Consider the following 19197-nt stretch of genomic DNA (forward strand, 5'->3'; position numbering starts at 1 on the left):
AGGGGTATTGTATCATGAGAAGAATATTAGTCCTCTCTCCGGCAATAAGTAGCATTGTCAACACTGGAAAGTCACTGAATTAATCACTGTCACATATTTTGATCTATAAAATGGGAAACTGTTATCTGTCCCACACCTTATCTGTCCCTTACCTCTACTCCAGGATACTCATGAATATCTAATGACATACTAGTTGCAAAAGCAATTTCAGACACTTAGGAGCATGGAGTCCCTGCCCGCCATCACCATCCAGTAGTTTTTGTCATTTTGTCAGTGCTTCGTTCAACATTTAGAGTTTGATGATTTCTTTTTTAAACTAAGTTCAAATATATCTCTTTATATTTCAGGTTTTTCTGCTGGTCTTGCCTGAATTTATATGAGTTGGACCATTTCTAAGACATATCATTAAAATTAAAGAGAGGACTTTCAGTAATTTGTATTTTACATGTTTTCTCTGAGTTAACTTTAGCCTAATTTCTCATGTCATTTTTGATTACTTATCACTCAAAGCACATCTGAATTTCAGCACTAATTACATCTTTGATCAACCATCTCAAGAAGAGATTGAGATTTTCCTAATAGAGGACCTCTCCGCATCAGAATGAAATACAGAAACAAAGAAAAACAGTGGTATTTCACTGTTCTGAAGTAGCAATCAATGGAATAAATTTGTTTAAAAAGATTTAAAACATTTCTTTAAAAAGTCAACTTGAGTTCATTGGATGATACTTAAAATTCTGGCTTTATCTTCTCCCAAAGCAGATAGTTTAGCTTTTCAAATGGCTGGTAGGAAAATTTAAGAGCTACATTTTAGATTAGAGCAATTTGTTTCATTTTTATGTTGTGATACATTTCAATGTTTGCTAAGCTCAATGAGAAAAGTCTTGTGTGAAGCATTTACTCAATAAATATTGATGTGGCTTGATTTACAACACTGTGTGCCCTGGCAGCGCCTTATGTTTCAGGGAAACAAATTTAAAATGGTAACTGCTGAAGAATTTTATTTCTAAGACCATGCTTCTTTTAGTCCACTGACTGCATGGCTTATAAACAACAAAAATTTATTTCTCACAGTTCTGGAGGCTGTAAGTACAAGATCAAGGAGCCAGCAGATCTGGTGTCTGGTGAGAACTCAGTTTCTGGTTCATAGACACCGTCTTCTTTTTTTTTGTTAATTAATTAATTTTTGGCTGCATTGGGTCTTCGTTGCTGCTCGCGGGCTTTCTCTAGTTGTGGCGAGCGGGGGCTACTCTTCGTTGTGGTGCACGGGCTTCTCATTGCGGTGGCTTCTCTTGTTGCAGAGCACGGGCTCTAGGCTCATGGGCTTCAGTAGTTGTGGCACTCAGGCTCAGTAGTTGTGGCTCGCGGGCTCTAGAGCGTAGGCTCAGTAATTGTGGAGCATGGGCTTAGTTGCTCCACGGCATGTGGGATCTTCTCGGACCAGGGCTTGAACCCGTGTCCCCTGCATCGGCAGGTGGATTCTTAACTACTGCGCCGCAAGAGAAGTCCGACACTGTCTTCTTGATGTAACCTCACAGGGCAGAAGGGGCAAGAGAAGAAGGGATCTCTTTTTTAAGGGCACTAATCCCATTTGTGAAGGCTCTGCCTTCTTGAACTAATCACCTCCCGAAGGCCCCACCTCCTAATACCATCACATTCGGATTTGACACGTGCATTTGGCCTTGGGTTGGGGCAGGGGGTGGTGTACAAACATTCAGTCTCTAGCAATGCTGGATACTTAATTGTCTTCTTTTCCTTTTACTTCATGTGTTGTTTGGTAAATAACATCCATCTCATTTATTATCGTTATGCTGGTCCTTACACTGCTTTTATCCTGTTTGACTACAGAGAAACTTACTAGGTTTAAAAGGATATCCTGTCTCAGCCCCAAAGCCCTTATCTTTCATTATGTCACTGATCAGACACAAATTCTAAAAGGAGAACTTTTGAGGGTGATGCAAATATTCTAGCACTGAAGGTGTTGTTGGTGGTGGCATTTGTCAAAACTGAACTGTACTCTTAAATTGTGCTCATTTTATTTTTTCTAAATGATGTCCCGTTAAAGTTGCTTTTAAAAGTCTTGGTCAATAATGCACTGTTGTTCCAACCATATTGTGTCTCAATGTACGTCAGTGGCATTTCATAAATTAAAATCTCATGTAAAGGTCGGAAGGGGTCATCAGAAGCAGGGCCACCTAGGGTCCACTTAGCTTCATTTTGGGAGGTTAGGTGAGAAGTTAAGAGGGGCTTAGAGTCAAGAATAGTGTCATGAGTGGGAGGCTATGAATTAATTTTTTAAGGAGTTGGTTTAAGCGTGTACTTCTAGAAAGATTCTGGGTGAATTTTGTTTCTCCTGTTCATTCTGCCTGTTTGACTTCAAAAAGTATCAATCAGCGCTTTGCTCTGGTTAAGGTAGAGGTCGCCTTGCTAGTGCCCTGGGTTAGGATTTGGACTTCAAGGAAGAGCGTGTTTCTGGAATTGCTTTCTCTGCTCTCAGCATCACTTACGTGTGTTCAGCCTGCCCAGAGTTCCATCACAGGTTGGTTGGTAGATTTAATGCCAGAAAAACAAGATAATCTTCTTATATCATTGCTGCTCTCAGTGAAACGGTAAGTGAGGACACCAGCTGAGGGGAGGAGAGAAGGACAGGCTGGGAAATTTTCATCTCAGTGAGCAGAAATATAGTTGACTATGGAATTGTCCTAGGGCTACCGGGAAGTGCAGAGGAATCACTGGAACTGTGTGTCCATAATTTAAAAAGGGACACATCAGCGTGGTTCTGTGTTTTTACTCAACTACACTCAGTCTTATGAGGATAGGCTTGGAGTAGGCAAAGGAATGGAGAAGCCAGGCTTTTGGATGATTGCATCCTGTGTAATTGGAACTGGGAATGATTCCCACCTACAATAAAACTATAATTTATTCAAGGGGCACACCCACACACATATATTTTTGTTGTTCTATTGTGATGAGTGATTTCTAATTTCCCTCTGGGTCAGCAATGATTATTTTGTGCTTTCATGTATTTTCAAGTACTGTTCCCTCCAACATGCATAATCGTATTTCTTTCTCCACCTATGAAATCCCTACCCATTTTTAGAGATCTCCCTCAAGTGTTTGCACCGCTTTGAAATATTCCCCAATTCAGTGGGTGTCACACTGATGGCTCCCTCTCATAACACTCTGTTCATACGGCTAGTGTGAGCCTTTACAGTGTCCTTATTGATTTAATTGTACATTTCCTCTCTTAGGCAATGGCTCATCTAGTCTTCCAATTCACTGATCTGACCATCTGGGGGCACTTCCATTTAGCGTTCCTTCTGGGGCTATTCGTAACACACCTGGTCACGTCTCTTCATGTGGCAGTGACGCTGTACCTAGCTCACTATAGTGTTCTCAGTCAGCACACAGGTGTTCCTCCACCTAACCTTCTAGAATTCAATGTTTGTCAATTTCAATCAACTTTGGTTGCCTGAATTCATTCATTCTATAAATTAATGCTGTTTATAGTGATGGCTTAAGAAAATATAGCCCATTCCTGCCTGGAATTCCTGCTCTGCCCATTCCCTGAGTCTTGTCATCACCAAAAACTCTGCCAGTTATATAATTTTGGACTAGAATACATAGGTTTCTAACTATAACCTCTCGTTCTTTTCATCCTCCTATTTTACTTTTAGTACATTTTAAAATTTATTGAAATATTAGAAACTCAAATTCTCCCTGTTCTTCTAGTCTATAACGCTTCTTATGGATGGTTAAGGGAGAATATGAAGCCATAGTGTGGCAAGTGAGAGGAAATTTCTATTATTGTAGAAAATACCAGTGCCTGACAAAACCATCAGCTCAGAGAAAAGGTCTGCAGAAGAGAGATCCCACTTTTTTCTGTAGTATTAGGATAAAGGATGCGTGCTATTTCTCCCCATGCTGCTGCTTCTACTTTGACTACTTTTATTAGCTAGGTAGGATTTATTGAGGGCTTACTCGGAGCCTTATATTTATCTTAGAACTAATAGACGTTATCACATTTAATTCTCTAGAATGATAGTTCTCAAAGTGTGCTCCCTGGATGGACCTGAAGCATCGGCCTCACCTGGGAACTTGCTAGAAATGCAAATCTTGGGTCCTACCTAAGCCCTACCAATGAAGAAACCCTAGGAATGAGACCCAACAATATATGTTTTCTGCTCACCCAAGGTGATTCGGATGCACACCATGAACCTTGAGAACCACTGGATTAAAAGATAATTAAGTTCCTTTCTAATTCTGAGCTCCTTTGGTTTATTGCAGATGTAAATGCTAAAGAGCTAATTTTTTACTGGCGTTTTTAAATGTTATATCTATCATTTTCTTCAGTATCTCTGGACTAGCTCTTAATTACATCATGGTATGTGCAATCCCAGTAAACTCCAGGAAGACACGGCTTCATTTTGCTTTTAGAGCTTTTGAAACCACTTAGCCTGATTGTATTTTTACTTTCCTGCAGCTGAGATAAAAATGCTCACAATGCTGACCTTTAGCTGTATAGCAAGGACAGTATACATTTTATTTTAAACTCTGATATAATCTCTTGGATGTCAATTAAGGTCATACTTTTGGGCTGGCAGTTTTAAGTAACTGAAAGAGTGACTTAGATGTTTAATTAGGTTTTTAAACATGGCATCAAGTTAAGATTATCCAAAAGAAAAATGGACTCTAGTTAAATTTTAGAATGCCTGGTTAAAATAAATTTTGGGGAAGTAACTTACTTAAAGTAGGGAAATTCAATCTTGACTAATCTCATTAGAGTAATAAAAATAAAATCTGTTTTCCTAATTTAAGAAAAAAGTACCCCAAAATGTTTTAATGAACAGATTTTCCAAGTGGATTTTTACATAGGGAAATTAGTTGATAAAAAAATAATAAAACTTTTTATTGTTGGACACATTAGAATTCAGGTTAACTTTTTCTAGACTCATATTTCTGACTTTGATCATGCCTTAAAGCAAGTGAGGTGCAATGAAAACAAAAGACTGTTTTTTCCCCAAATCCTTGTTTTAGTTAGGACTAAGAAGTGCTAAAAATAGAAAAGAGTCTTTTCTGAATAAAATGCCAGAACAGATAGAAATCAGTAGAAAATGGACTGTTTCTATAGTCACTGCTATCCCTCATCATAACTGGAATAATTTCACCTTTAATAATTAGGAAGCTGGAAAAGAAAACAATTCCAGGATTTTAGAAAAATAATTAAAAATTAAATGCCTTAATTAATTACAATTAATGACAGTAAATAATTTAATCATACCTCATAGTTATGTTGGTAGAACACTAAAAAATATATTTACATATTTTATGACATATAAAGACTTGACAATATAGAGACGAAGAGTTGAAATATCCTCTTAGTAACACGTTAGTGTAAGTGTAATGTGTTCCCACTTGTATTTTAAAAGAGGATTTAAAGAATTAGAAAAAATATGTCACAAAGCTTAGACATCCAAATGAAGCCACATGCAACTTCACAACAAACTCTATCTTCTTAAACTTTCATGCGGAGCTGTAAGTGACTGGTATCAACCTGAAATCTGATTAGAGCCTTTGGTGATGACACTTATCTGGCATTTTACTGGCCCTTAGACATTTGGATTTCAGGACTTCTCCCCACTCCTAAAGGCTTTTTCCCTTCTGAGTGCAATTTTTGTGTGTACTCAGCCTGAGTGCAAACACTTTGTCTCACCTAGGGGTAAATTGAGACCCTCAGACCTGACATGCTCATCTTGCAATGGGTCATCACGTGAGAAAAGTCCAAGAAATTTCCATCGTGGAAAGGAAACAAGAAAGAACTTGAGGTCAAGCCTTTTCTCCCCGAGGCCTCGGCCACGTTCATGAGTAGGTCTCTGTCCCCACAACAAGGTCTGAAAATTCCCCACCTCTTACCTGGAAACAGAGGGTGGCTTACAGCACCTGCCACCTGGCAAGAAAGCCTCACTCCCTGATGAGACACCTGCCCGAGAGGCTGACCTAACCGTGTAGCCACGTGTCACACGTGACACGTTTCTGAATGTCTGTGGCCTTGGCCTCTGTCTCAGAGCTCTCACTCTGAGATTGACAAGAAGACCCCTTTGCACACAGACACTAATAGGTCATATCTTTGGGCCTTTCTTGTAACTTTAGTTTCGTTGTGGAGACATTCTACTTCTTCATTTGTTTCAAGAGAACTGAGAATTGTTGAAGCATCTCACTGATTTTACTGATTTAAAATCCTTGTCCGACAACTCCAACATGGGATTCATTTTGATGTTGGCATCAGTTGTCTTTTATCATTCATGGTGTGCGTTATCCTGGGTCTGAGTATGATGTTCGCTTTTCGATTGTATTCTGGATAGGATGTTAGGAGACTCTTGATCTATTTCAATCTATTTTAGCAGACCATCAGTCTGTTCATGTTTAGCTTGTAGGTCTTGGCATATTTTAACGGGCTTCATACCTGGCTTCATATCCAGCATCAATTTAGTTTTCAGAGCCCTTGGAATACTAGTCTGTTATACTTCTTTCTTCTGGCGTCCCTGAGTCTCCCATTTGAATCTCTGCAGGCACATTTGCGAGGGAGGTTCAAGAACTCTCACCCAGGTCGCTTTTCAGACGCTACATGCAGGCCAAAGAGATGCTGGCCCTAAACAATTTCCTCTGTTGAGTGAAGGGCCTTGGGACATCAGGCCAGCTGGTGTTTCAGGTGCTAGTAGATGGGGCACCCACACCACTGAGGGTGGGCCTGCTGCTGACGTGTCCCAGGCTCTGCTGCTGGCAGATCCCGCCACCACTACCCCAGGTGGGATGGGTACCTACTCACTGCTGCTGTGGCTGGTGGGGCCTACCTGTGTCCATCTGCGGGTCAGAAGTGGATGTCCCTCCTAGGTCTCTGCGGATCTGTTCCTATCCTGACACTTTGTCAGAGAAGAAAGGTAGACACGTACACACAAAGTTCTAGAAATAATAAATCTAATCTCCAGTAATAGAAATCAGAACAATAGTTGCCCTGGAGAGGAGGGACGATGAGGAGGGGATGAGAGGAGGGATGATAAAACGCTGGCTGGTGAGATAAGAATTGATTGGAATGAGACATAAGGGAAATTTCTGGAATGATGGGAAGGTTCTATCTCTTCACTGGGATGGTGGTATATGTGTGTATCATTTGTCAAGGTTCATAGAAATGCATCTAAAAAGTATGCATTTTATTATATGCCAATTATATAATAATTAAAAATGATAAAATTTCCATAAATATAGTCAGAAAAATTGGCAACGGTACGACCCTGAATGCCTTAATAGATGGATTAATAAACCAGGTCATTTAGATTTTATCCTTGTGGTGCTGGAGGTACACGGGAGTATTTGAAGCTGAGTTGTACTCCAGTAAATTACACATTTCAGGGAGGGAACTCCAGTGGAAACTTGGAGAACAATTATCGAGCTCTAAGCAAAGCCCACAGGAGAAATGGTGAGAACCTCAGGGGAGAAGTGGCCGTGTGGATTGCAAGAGGCAGAATGTTTGGACGACACTTAACGGGCTTGACAATTGATTGGACGTTTAAGTGGAGGAAAGGGAGGCGTTTGGGCGGCTCCCACGTTGGTAAAATGCTGCCCGGTGCTTGAGCGATGAAATGTAGGAAGCAGGGCGAGAACTAGGGAGAGACAGGCGTAAGATTTCAAGGGGCATCAGGAACTCAGGAAACAATATAAAGGCAGGATCAAGGGAGGGCATGCTTGAGTGTGAAGATCGTGGATTTAGGTTGGACCTTGTGCTTTCTAAGTGTGAAGGATTAGGACTAAAGACACAGAGAGGTTGGCTTTAAAATTCTGAGCAGCGCTTAATTCTTTCAGATGACACAGAAGGAGGGCAGGGTGAAGGGGACCCTAGAGCAGCTGGCTTAACATGATGGGTTGACATTATACACAAAATTTTTTCTGGAAAGCTTTTTATTAGAGTCTCAGTGTGGTCCATGATTCAATAGTTTAAGAATTACTAAATCATGTTATTTGAAGTAGACAGAAGGTGAAAGAAATTGTATGTAAAGAGAGCTCTTTTTTTTAGTAAAATAGGAAGCAATGTCATTTGAAAGTGAACCAAATGAGTGCATTACGGAGGCAGAAAAAAGTGGAAAGAGATTAGAACAGCTGCTGTGGAGAATTGGAGAAAGTCAACTCAAGATGATTGAAGAGATCGGTGAGTGTCATTGAGGGCTCAGTTGAGTCATTCCAAAAGCAAAAGGTTTTCAAAAAACGTTTTGTGTAGTGGGATCATGATGGGTTAAGTATGTACCTTCTCTATGTGACCTCTTTGAGGTAAGTAAGACTCATTGTACACAAAAGTTGCTTTGTTTCTTAAAATTGGATTCATATAATTTTATAACCCTGATTTGCATTAGAACGATAAACCCAAATAATGACTTTCTATTAGGGTATGTATTAGTATCCCCCAAAATGTTGACACTAAAAGTGCTTCAACACTTGATAAAGCAAACAATTTCTTTTAACTAAGCACTTCACCAATCCTACAGATGTCACTGATCAAAGCCAGCAGTGTTAGGGATTTAAGCTGAAAGTAAACAGCTCACTGAAGCAAGGAAGATTCTGGAGCCATGAAACTATAATCCTTTCTTAAAATATGGGATTCCATTGCGTCGTCAGAGTTGAGAGGTATAGTTTTGCTAGGAAGTGGATAAAGACATCAGAAGAAAGGTGACAAAGGATAATGTAGAAATAAGGAATGCTTAGCCTGGTACCAGGCGCTCCATTTATCTTAGGAGGTTTGTAAAATAACAATAAAATAACTACATTCCACTTTTATCAAATGCAAGTGATCTTACTATCTTTTTAAGTGTCAAACGCCCTCCCTATGAATGAACTAGATACGTTGCTAATATTTTGCAACTATTTATTGAGCACCTGATATTTTCCGGGTTAGAATTGGTAACAAAATGCATTTATGTGGTGAGTAAAGTATGATGCTATAGTTAGGCAGAAGCATTACTTGAGTAATAAGAAATAAATATAGAGAAGATAATAACAAAATAGCTATGCACAGAGTCAAAAGTGAGATTAAAATGCTGGAAAGGTTGTATACTTTCGAATTTTAAATATGAGCTATCATTTAAAATACCTCCCCATTTCCCCCACTCCCTAATTCCTGGCTACCACCATCCTTGAAAACAATCTCGATCACAATTCATTGCAAAAAGCTTTCCCTAATTCTCTCAGTAGGTCTTGATTCTTTCCTATCCACAATTCTATAATTCGTGACTTCCTCTTCAATTGTTGCATTTTGCGTTGGATTACTAGTAATTGTGGAATTCTTCCCCACAACATCAAAAGCAAAAGAAGCAGGCTCTCTCTTTTTCATGTCTCTCTATATTGTTTCCAGTCCCATTGTCAGTATCAAGAAGAAGAGGCTTGGTAGTAGTGAGGACAGATTCTACACACTTCTTTCTTCCCCAGGCTCCTTTAACCAACCCAAGCACCACCTACTGCCACCACCATCAACCACACTCTCTTCTCTTCCCCCTCCTCTCTTTCCTCCTCCTATATGTTCAGGAGAACTGACGTTTTCCATCTTTGAGAGACATGCATAAAAATATATTAGAAAACTCCTATTTTTATCATTTAGATTATATACTATATTAACGGTAGTAAACTTTGGGAGCAAACAATTCCACCTCCTAAATCTCACACAAGCATGTTTTTGGCCATTTCAAACCCAGCTTAACCAAGTTGACAATAGGACTATCTGACACAACCGATTTAAGATTCAGCTCTCCCACTGGAATGGGGTGAAGTTTAAGTGAGATAATTAAGCACTTAATTCAGTGGCTGTCTTTGAGTTAAATTTGAATAAATTTAGTTTTTCTTAGTAGTATTATTATAAAATAATCTATGTACCTGTTTTAAGGGAAATGGCCTCATCGACACCCAGTGTAGGATTTTTTTTATAATCTTAGTTAAATATGTTAATATAAAAGGAGAAATAAACTTCTTAAATTTATGTAATTATGAAAACACAGTAAATATTTTAAAAACCCAAAATTAAATTAACAAATGTATTTAGTGTGAGAGATGCTGAAATAAATTTTCTCTTCAAAAAATGCATCTGGGCATAGTGCCATGTTCTCTGTGTGATGACTGAATTCTGCCACTTATTTCTCCATGAACTTCAGAGAAATAGGATCAGCACAGCATGCCATGACATTATTTGACTTTCAGTTGGCTTAAATCAATCGTATTATGGTTCTCTTCTCTTTACAAGAGGATCCAAAGAATTCATAAACACAAATGGAATCAAGAACAACAAAAATATCTGATAGAATTTTGATAGAGAATAGTCATTCAGATGATCTAAAATGGTATCATCCTCTATTCGTTGTTCTTATCTGATAATTTGCTTTTTCACTAATCAATATATTTTTGAGATATACTACATTGTTATAGCTCAATTCATTTTTTACAAAGTTTTTAGATAATTGTTCCCTATTAATAAAAATTTAAGTGGTTCACAGAAGTTTACCTATTTTAAAAATGGTGCCATGCATGAAAAGATGCTCGACATTGCTAATTATTAGAGAAATGCAAATCAAAACTACAATGAGGTGCCACCTCACATGGGTCAGAGGGGCCATCACTAAAAAGTCTACAAATAACGAATGCTGGAGAGAGTGTGGAGAAAAGGGAACCCTCCCACACTGTTGGTGGGAATGTAAATTGGCACAGCCACTGTGGAAAACAGTATGGCAGTTCCTCAAAAAACTAAAAATAGAATTGCCGTGTGACCCAGCAATCCTACTGCTGGGCATATACCCAGACAAAAGTATAATTTGAAAAGATACATGCACCCCTATGTTCATTGCAGCACTGTTTACAATAAACAAGACATGGAAACCATCTAAATGTCCATTGACAGAAGAATGGATAAAGAAGAAATGGTATATATATACAATGGAATACTACTCAGCCATAAAAAAAATGAAATAATGCCAGTTGCAGCAACACAGATGGACCTAGGGATTATCATACGCAGTGAAGTAAGTCAGACAGAGAAAGACAAATACCATATGATATCACTTATATGTGGACTCTGAAATATGACACAAATGAACTTATCTATGAAACAGAAACAGACTCAGAGACATAGAGAACAGACTGTGGTTACCTAGGGGGAGAGGGGGTGGGAGAGGGGTAGATTGGGAGTTTAGGATTAGCAAATGCAAGCTATTATATGTATAACTGAATCACTTTGCTGTACACCAGAAACTAACACAACATTGTAAATCAACTATACTTCAATACAATAAATTAAAAAAATGGTGCTGCGAGTACCCTTGTACGTGTTTCCTCGTCTTAATCACCAGGCGTACAGCAAGCCACACTTACCTCCAGGATCATACCTCACATTCTCTCTTTTATCAGTATTTATCTCTCTGTTCTATCTCTTATCACTTCCAATTCACCCCACATGTAGTTCACATATATGCATTCACACACCAAATGTTAGGTCACTGTTTTATCAAATAAAAATCATACTATATGTAAGTTTTTGCACTTTATTTTTGTTGTTTGTTTTGTTATTATTTCTAATTGTGGCAAAAACACATCACAAAATTTACCATCTTAATCATATTTAAGTGTAGAGTTCAGTAGCGTTAAGTATCTTCACAATGTTATGTAACACAGTGACAGGACTTTTCCACCTTGCAAAACTAAAACTCTATACAACTCCGCATTTCCTCCTTCTCCCCACCCTGGCAATGACTAGTACACTTTCCGATTCTATGAATTCAACTACTTTGGATACCTCATGTAATGAAATCATACAGAAAGCTCAGAAATAAATTCTTACATATATGGACAAATGATCTTTAATAAAGGTGCCAAGGCCATTCAGTGGGGAAAAAAACAGTCTCTCCAACAAATGGTACTGGGAAAACTGGATATCCACATGCAAAACAAAGTTGTACCCTGCCTGACACCATATAAAAATTAACCAAATGGATCAAAGACCTAAACATAAAACCTAAGTCTATAAAGCTCCTAGAAGAAAACAGGAAAAGTTTCATGACATTGGCTTTAACAATGATTTCTTAGATATGATATCAAAAGCACAGGTAACAAAAGCAAAAGTAGATAAATGAGACATCATTTAAAAACTTCTGTTTATAAAAGGACACAATCAAGAAAATGAAAAGGCAAGCTATGGAATGGGAGAAAATATTTGAAAGTCATATATCTGATTAGAGCTAATATCTCAAATATATAAAGAATTTCTACAACTCAACAACAAAAAGATGAAGTAACACAATTCAAAAATGGACAAAGGACTTGAATAGACATTTCTCCAAAAAAGATATAAAAATGGCCAACAATCATATGAAAAGATGTCCATCATCACTAATCATTAGGGAAGTGCAAATCGAAGCCACCAATGAGATATCACCTCGTATCCATTAGAATGGCTACTATCAAAAACCAAAAACAAACAAACAAAAAAACAAGCAGTTTTTCATTGTAGAGATTTAATATTCTCTGAACCAGTTCTGGTGAACGTGTTATGAACGGTAGCTTGACCATGCAATAATAAGATATTCTGGTTTCCTTGGTAAACTTACGTCAGAGACCTGTCTTTGCTGTGAATAATCACTTGGATGGAAAGCAAGTCACTTGATGAAAATGCCCTTTAATGAACTGTGTTTGCAGTTTCCTAAACGACAGCCATGAGGCTGGAACGTAATTACAACTCCTCCCTAAATGATGGGAAGATTTTTGCTAATCGGATCTAAATGCTTTTATGTATTAATGTCATTACTAGGAAAAAAAATTTAAAATACCTTAATTAAAAGTTAAGTGTATGTGAGGATAGAAAGACCATCGCTGATTCCAGCTGTTTGCCATTCTTTGTAATCGGATGTCTACATTAAATGGCAAGAGTAACATGCTCAGATCAGGGAATTGCATTAACGTTACACAGCCGCAGACGGGAGCAGCTGCTTCCTGTTCTACACGCTACAAATACATTCTTGCAAAATTGCTGAAAGATGTAGTACTTCTCGTCCATTTGATTGCAGGCTGTATACTCTAAATCAGTTATGTAGGCAGAGCGTCCCAAGCCAAGTTGAATGCATAGCGTTAGTGGCAATATCACTAAAGGTCATCTCCACATGGCCTTTTAAGTTATTTACTGTTTCATTTATTAAATGTGTAAAGTGGCAAAATCATTTAACCTCATACATATGTATATAATCTGCCACTTATAAATGGGATATAGTAGGCAGCAGGTAGCAGCAAGCCATCACTGCTACCTCATCAACAAAATAAAGAAAATTATAAAAGTTACAGCTTTTAAAGATACCAGAGAGCCTTGAGCAAAGATGATTAGATGAATTAAAATTCCAAAGTGTGAGCAGTCACTCCTAGGTGAGCTGACACCACTGACCATTTTCTCACCTGAGGAGATTTTCTGGGTCAGGGCATGAGCAGAATACCCTACTTGCCACCTGCAGAGGGAACCCATCAGAAGGAAAACAGCAACAGCCAAGCCGCAGAAACCTTAATGGCCGCATGGGTTGCCATGACAGTTCAGAATTGAGAGGAACAGGATAAAAATTACATTAGACTTCTTGTAAGCCAAAGAGGGTGGAGAGAATTGTTAAAGGGTTAAAATCGATGGTGGGTGAACAATTAAAGTGTGTTGAAAGAACTGAATAGTCCTGTACCTTCACCTAGAGGAAGTGGGTGTGAAAGTAAGGGTATGAACGTGTCTGCTTTTTCACACATCATTAACCTGTGGGTGTGAAGGAGCCTCACGGGGTTAGATTTGTTGAACCTCATCCAGATGCTTTATTTTGAGTGAAGTTATTATATGTTTGCTCTTTTCTCACATTTTTTAAAAATTTTGTTGAAGTATAGCTGATTTACGATGTTGTGTTTAGTTTCTTCTGTACAGCAAAGTGACTCAGTTATTCATATATATATTCTTTTTCATATTCTTTTCCATTCTGGCTTATCACAGGATATTGAATATGGTTCCCTGTGCTCTACAGTAGGACCTTGTTGCTTATCCATCCTATATATAATAGTCTGCATCTGCTAATCCCACACTCCCAATCCAGCCCTCCCCCACCTCCTTTCCCCCTTGGAAACCACAAGGCTGTTCTCTAGGTCTCTCACATTACTTTTTGAAATGAAGGGATAGTTTTGTTGTATGGCAGAAGCAGGAAGGGAGAAACCGGCAGGATAATGAAACAGCCCATGACTAGTTCATGGTCAAGTCTTCCTTCCCCTATCTGCCTTGGTCCTCAGACCAAGGACAGTTAGTAGCCTAACTCTAATTATGGTAGAATTGAGTGATACAGCATCCTAAGCTAAGACATACAAAGATCTTCCGCTTCTCACTCGAATTCTTTTATCCTGATTCCTCAGTGTTTGCAAAATGAGCTATTCCAGAACTGACACAGTAAAAATGGAGGGATTTTGAACCTACTTAAGCAAAGCATCTAAAAATGTCACCTTTTTACTGATTAGAGACACAGGCAAACATGATGAAGTAATGTTTTTAATTTTGATCAACTTAAAAACTACAGAAAAATTCAAATAAGGAACTATAGCCATATTCAGAATTAGTGATATACTTGTTTCCATCTTTTGTATATGTACCTACCCATCTATCTGATACCTATCTTTCTTTCTTTATTTCTTTTCTTTCTTTCCCTCTTTCTTTCTTTCCATCTATCATCTATATACATATGCATGTATGTGTGTATGTGTATATGTATGTATGTATCTAAAGTTTCCTTCAGATTTTCTCTATTCTTCGAATAGTCTGTCATAACAGCTGTTTTGTGTATATTTCATGTATCAATTCAGATTTTTTTCCCAATGTTTTGGTATTATTGTTTTTTGGTCACTGGGTGATAGCATATAAATTTTGTTTCTCTTGTTGATACTGTAGTTGCTTTTATCTAACTGATTAATTACTGTCTTTATTAGGGTGGTTTACCATTTTTACTTATTTTTATTACAAATGTATTTGAATTTATTTCTGTCATCCTATATATTTATCTTTTCTATTTACCGTGTCCTATTTCTGCTTTTTCTCTTTTTTTCAGCTTCAGATGGATTGATGGTGTGCTTCTATGTTTTATTTTATTTAAAAAAATGTTTTGTTGTTAATTTTTTTCTTTAGTGATTTGGAAATTATACATTCTACCATTATTTTTTGTGGTTTCTCTTAAATATTTAATACACATTTTAATTTTGAATTTTTATTACCAGAGTTAAAGCAAATTATTATCTCTAACCGCTTTCCAAATAAGACAAAGATCTTATTTTTTAATATCCCTGAATATCTCCACTTCCATCTCCCAAGGTATTTTTGTCTAGAAATTTAATTCAGCTTGTTTCTAACTATATATTGATACATAAAGGTATAGATGGGCAGATAAATTATCGATAGATAGAAGCGGAGAGATAATCATAGATGTCGTCAAGATTCTGATGTTGTTGATGAGAATTCTGACATCCACCTCACTCTCATTTATTGGTGGTCAACTTGCTTTTTCTCTCTAGTTGATGTAAATTTTTCTCTCTCTCCTTCTTTAGATTATTTCATTCTGTCTGCTGTAATTTTTACATTAATTTGGCATGCATCCTCACTGATTTTTCCAAAAGGAGGACTTGTAACTTTCTGTTCTGAGAAGTTCTGAGCCATTAGCTCTTCAGAATTCCCTCCCCAACCTTCTCTCTATTAGGTATATGTTAGAGCTAAAGGATCGAGCCTTCATAGCTTAAATTTGTTTTCAAAAATTTTTCATCTCTTTTCTGTGTTCAGCTGCATTCTCAATTAAATCTACCAGCTTAGTAGTTCATGCTTCAGTGGTGACTAGTTTTGTATTCAATATATCTACTATGGATTCTTTATCTTAAAAAATTATAAAAAATTAATAATTTTCTTTTCTCAGTTCTTTTATAATTCTTAACCTCCCTTTCTTGTGTTCCTGTTTTGTAACCCAGTGTCTGTTTTATGGGTGCTATTCCTTCGGTTTCTCCTGGAAGGTGTTGAGTACACTTACTGTAAAACCTATCAAATAGCTCAATTTCCTCTTTGCCTCACTTGAGTGTCTTTCGTTTGTGGAATATGCTGCTCTGCCTTTCACTGATTTACTAAGAGTAAAGGGTTTGGATGTTATTGTTTTATAATGGAAAACTACAGTGTCCCCCATGGTCGCTCCGTGGCTTACCTAGCAGAGTGGCTGAACCATCCTACAGGGTGGTTCATGGCTCCCAAAACACCAATGTTCCAAAAGGGACAGAACATAAGGTGTCAGTCCACTTAAAGGATAGCTTGGAACTGGTCCACTTCTTCCACATTTGATTCACTGACCTGAGTAACAGACAAATTCAGCTCCCACGTGGGAGGGACCACTCCAGCATGTGAACAGTGGGATCTCCGGTTCGTTGGAGGGAATCTTTGGAGTCCAGCTACTGAACAGGAGTGAATTAACTTGTTTCAGCTTGTTTGAATGCAGTTGACCATCCTGCACACTTTATTACAAATTTGTCTTTTGTCTCTACAATAAGGTCTGATGATTAGTTAAATATGTTAATACACAAGAGTCTGGGACTTTGAACTTCCAAAGTAGAATTAGTTAATATCTGGTAACTCTCATCAAGGAGAAGAAATTTTTACTGTATATCTTTGAGATGAACAATCATGTTATTTTGCTTCACTTTTTTATCTTTACTCAAACAAAGAAAAACTCAAAACATGTATTTGTATCTGTGGGTAAAGAAGTCAAAAGAGAGAGGAAAGAATACCATTCTTGAAGTGAAAAGAAGTGTGGGTTCTCAACCCAGATGTCCCAGATGTGACATTTAACAGCTAATCTTTTGGTTCCTTGCTTTTTTCCCACCATAAAATGAAGATATCAGACTTAGTTAACTGTGAACATTTCCTTCATTGCTAAAACTCCATGCTTAATTTTACATAATCTTAGACTTGTAGAGGGAAGACAGAACTCCAGAGGATGACTTATCTAACTCATAAATACACACATTTAATTAAAATATTACACAGATTCTAGTGATCCTAATGCTCAAGATACTAGTATGCTTAGGAAGAAAAAAGCACTTATTTTTCTTTCCTCATTTTATTTTTAATAATTTCTTTAGGCCTCAATCTTTCTTCAGCCTCCTGGCACTAAGCCAATTACACAGATGTGTACACACACACACACCCCCCCAGATGTTGTCAAAAGAGGTCACCCTCAGCTTGTTCTTCCTTTTAATTTTCTAATCCAATATTATTTAGAATAAGTTTGTACATCACTCCAGACTTTGGCTTTGTGGTGAACATAAATTCGAGCATGGACACTGTTTTTTCAATAGAGCCTTTTGAAGCAGAAAAAGTATTTTTGTCAGTCGGGAGCGTAACATGGTAAAATGACAAAACTGTAAGCTGCTGTATTGAGGAAGTATGAATGATAATTTTTGACTCAAGAGGTATTCCAAATTCCTTATTCCTGCACGACGGGAGACCTTTGTCTGAATCACACTCAACCTACTCGTTGTTCCTTCCCACCCATGTCCGGGTGCTCCACGGCCGCTTCTGTTGTGATTGTGCACCTCGAGGAGACAGGACAAATCAGAGCTGCTGCACACAGAGTTGGAATGACTGAGTTACAAGCATGGGCATGTCGCCGGTGCTCAAGATACTAGTATGCCAAGGAGTATCTTAAAGGAGACCAAGAAGACCTTAAAGGAGAAAATTGACCATATCTGTGCAAATGGGAAAGAAGATGACTGTAAACACAGGTCAGGGAGACTGTGAACTTAAAAGTATGACCTTTCAATAATAATGGAGAAAGTGAGAATTTTGCGCAAAGCAAACCGATAGTTCTGGTCTGTGAAAAAGATCAATTCAATACAGATGGTGCATGACACAAATAGCACGGTCACTGGAGACGGACCAGGTTAGAAAAAGGAGGATGTTACAAAGCAGCTCAGTCTAGACACTTCTCTTTTGGTTTTGTCTGGCAAGTGGCCTCACCAATTTCTTAGTTAAGAGAGGCTGAGTGTTAAAGTGAGAATGACACGAAGTCATCTTTTTAGATTATTCCAGGTATAATTTTGAGTCAATCTCTAAAAAAGCTGCATATGATTTTTGCTCTGTGGTGGTGACTTTCTATTAGTAGGTTTATTTTTATAAAAAGGGTCATTAAAGGGTAGGAACTTGTCATGATGGGTCACCAATCTACAACTAATGTCAGTATTTGTCCCAGAATCAATAAACCAGGATCTTGATAAGATGCAATCCAGTCTTACTGTGTCACATGATAGATTTGGCCCTTATTGCTAGATTACTAAATGATCTTAAATGATCAGCAGTTTATAACTATGTACAGGCATACCTCATTTTATTGAGATTTGCTTTCTTGTGCTTCCCAGATACTTTTTTTGTTTGTTTTTTTTTTAAAACAAGTTGAAGTTTTCTGGCAACTCTGCAGTGAGCAAGTTTATCAGTGCCATTTTCCCAACAGCATTTGTTCACTTCATTTCTCTGTGTCACATTTTGGGAATTGTCACAATATTTCATACTTTTTCATGATTACTGTATTTGTTATGGTGATCTGTGATCAGTAGTCTTTGATGTTACTATTGCAAAAAGATTACAGCTCACTGAAGGCTCAGACGATGGTCAGCATTTTTTAGCAATAACATACTTTTAAATTAAGGTACGTACATCGGTTGTTTTAGACATGAGGCTATCACACATTTAATAGAGCACACTTTTTATATGCCCTGTGAAACCAAACAACTTTTATATTTACCGGGAAGCCAAAAAACTCATGTGGCTTGCCTTATGCGATATTCACTTTATTAAAATGGTCTGGAACCCAAGCTGCAGTATGTCCTAGGTCTGCCTTTAACTTTGTTTATAGGTCAACATTTCTCAAAGTGCACCTCCTGAAGTTTTTGTTAAAAATACAGCTTATTTGAAGGGAGGGCTGAAGACCCTCATTTAACATGAGAAGTCAGTCGATATTGTGACAGGTTGATGAATGGAGAGAGAGGAAAATAAGCACAGTATTTAGAAATAGGGAAGAAATGGATGAAAGAGTCGAAAGCAGTTGCCTTGGGATCTGGATGGGGAGGGGCCGTGGAGTAAAAGGATGAGAGCAA

General features: G+C 37.8%; 1 protein-coding gene across 19 annotated transcripts in view; it reads left to right on the top strand.

Moving 5' to 3' along the window:
• Nucleotides 1-19197, top strand: part of FBXO15 (F-box protein 15) — a 585398-nt gene that overhangs the window by 418612 nt on the left and 147589 nt on the right. For 2 of the 19 annotated variants that reach the window (XM_082355213.1, XM_082355228.1), the window contains one exon: nt 8069-15233. The exons of 15 other annotated variants lie outside the window; for them this stretch is intronic. In XM_082355213.1, the coding sequence (XP_082211339.1) occupies nt 8069-8076 (8 nt within the window). In that variant the 3' untranslated portion in view covers nt 8077-15233. Of the gene's footprint in view, nt 1-8068; nt 15234-19197 lie in introns of those variants that run through there. 2 more of the 19 variants (XR_014234374.1, XR_014234373.1) reach the window with 2 other exon arrangements.

This window comes from Balaenoptera borealis (assembly GCF_965194805.1).
Source record: "Balaenoptera borealis genome assembly, chromosome: 14".
In the NCBI taxonomy this organism is placed as follows: domain Eukaryota; kingdom Metazoa; phylum Chordata; class Mammalia; order Artiodactyla; family Balaenopteridae; genus Balaenoptera; species Balaenoptera borealis.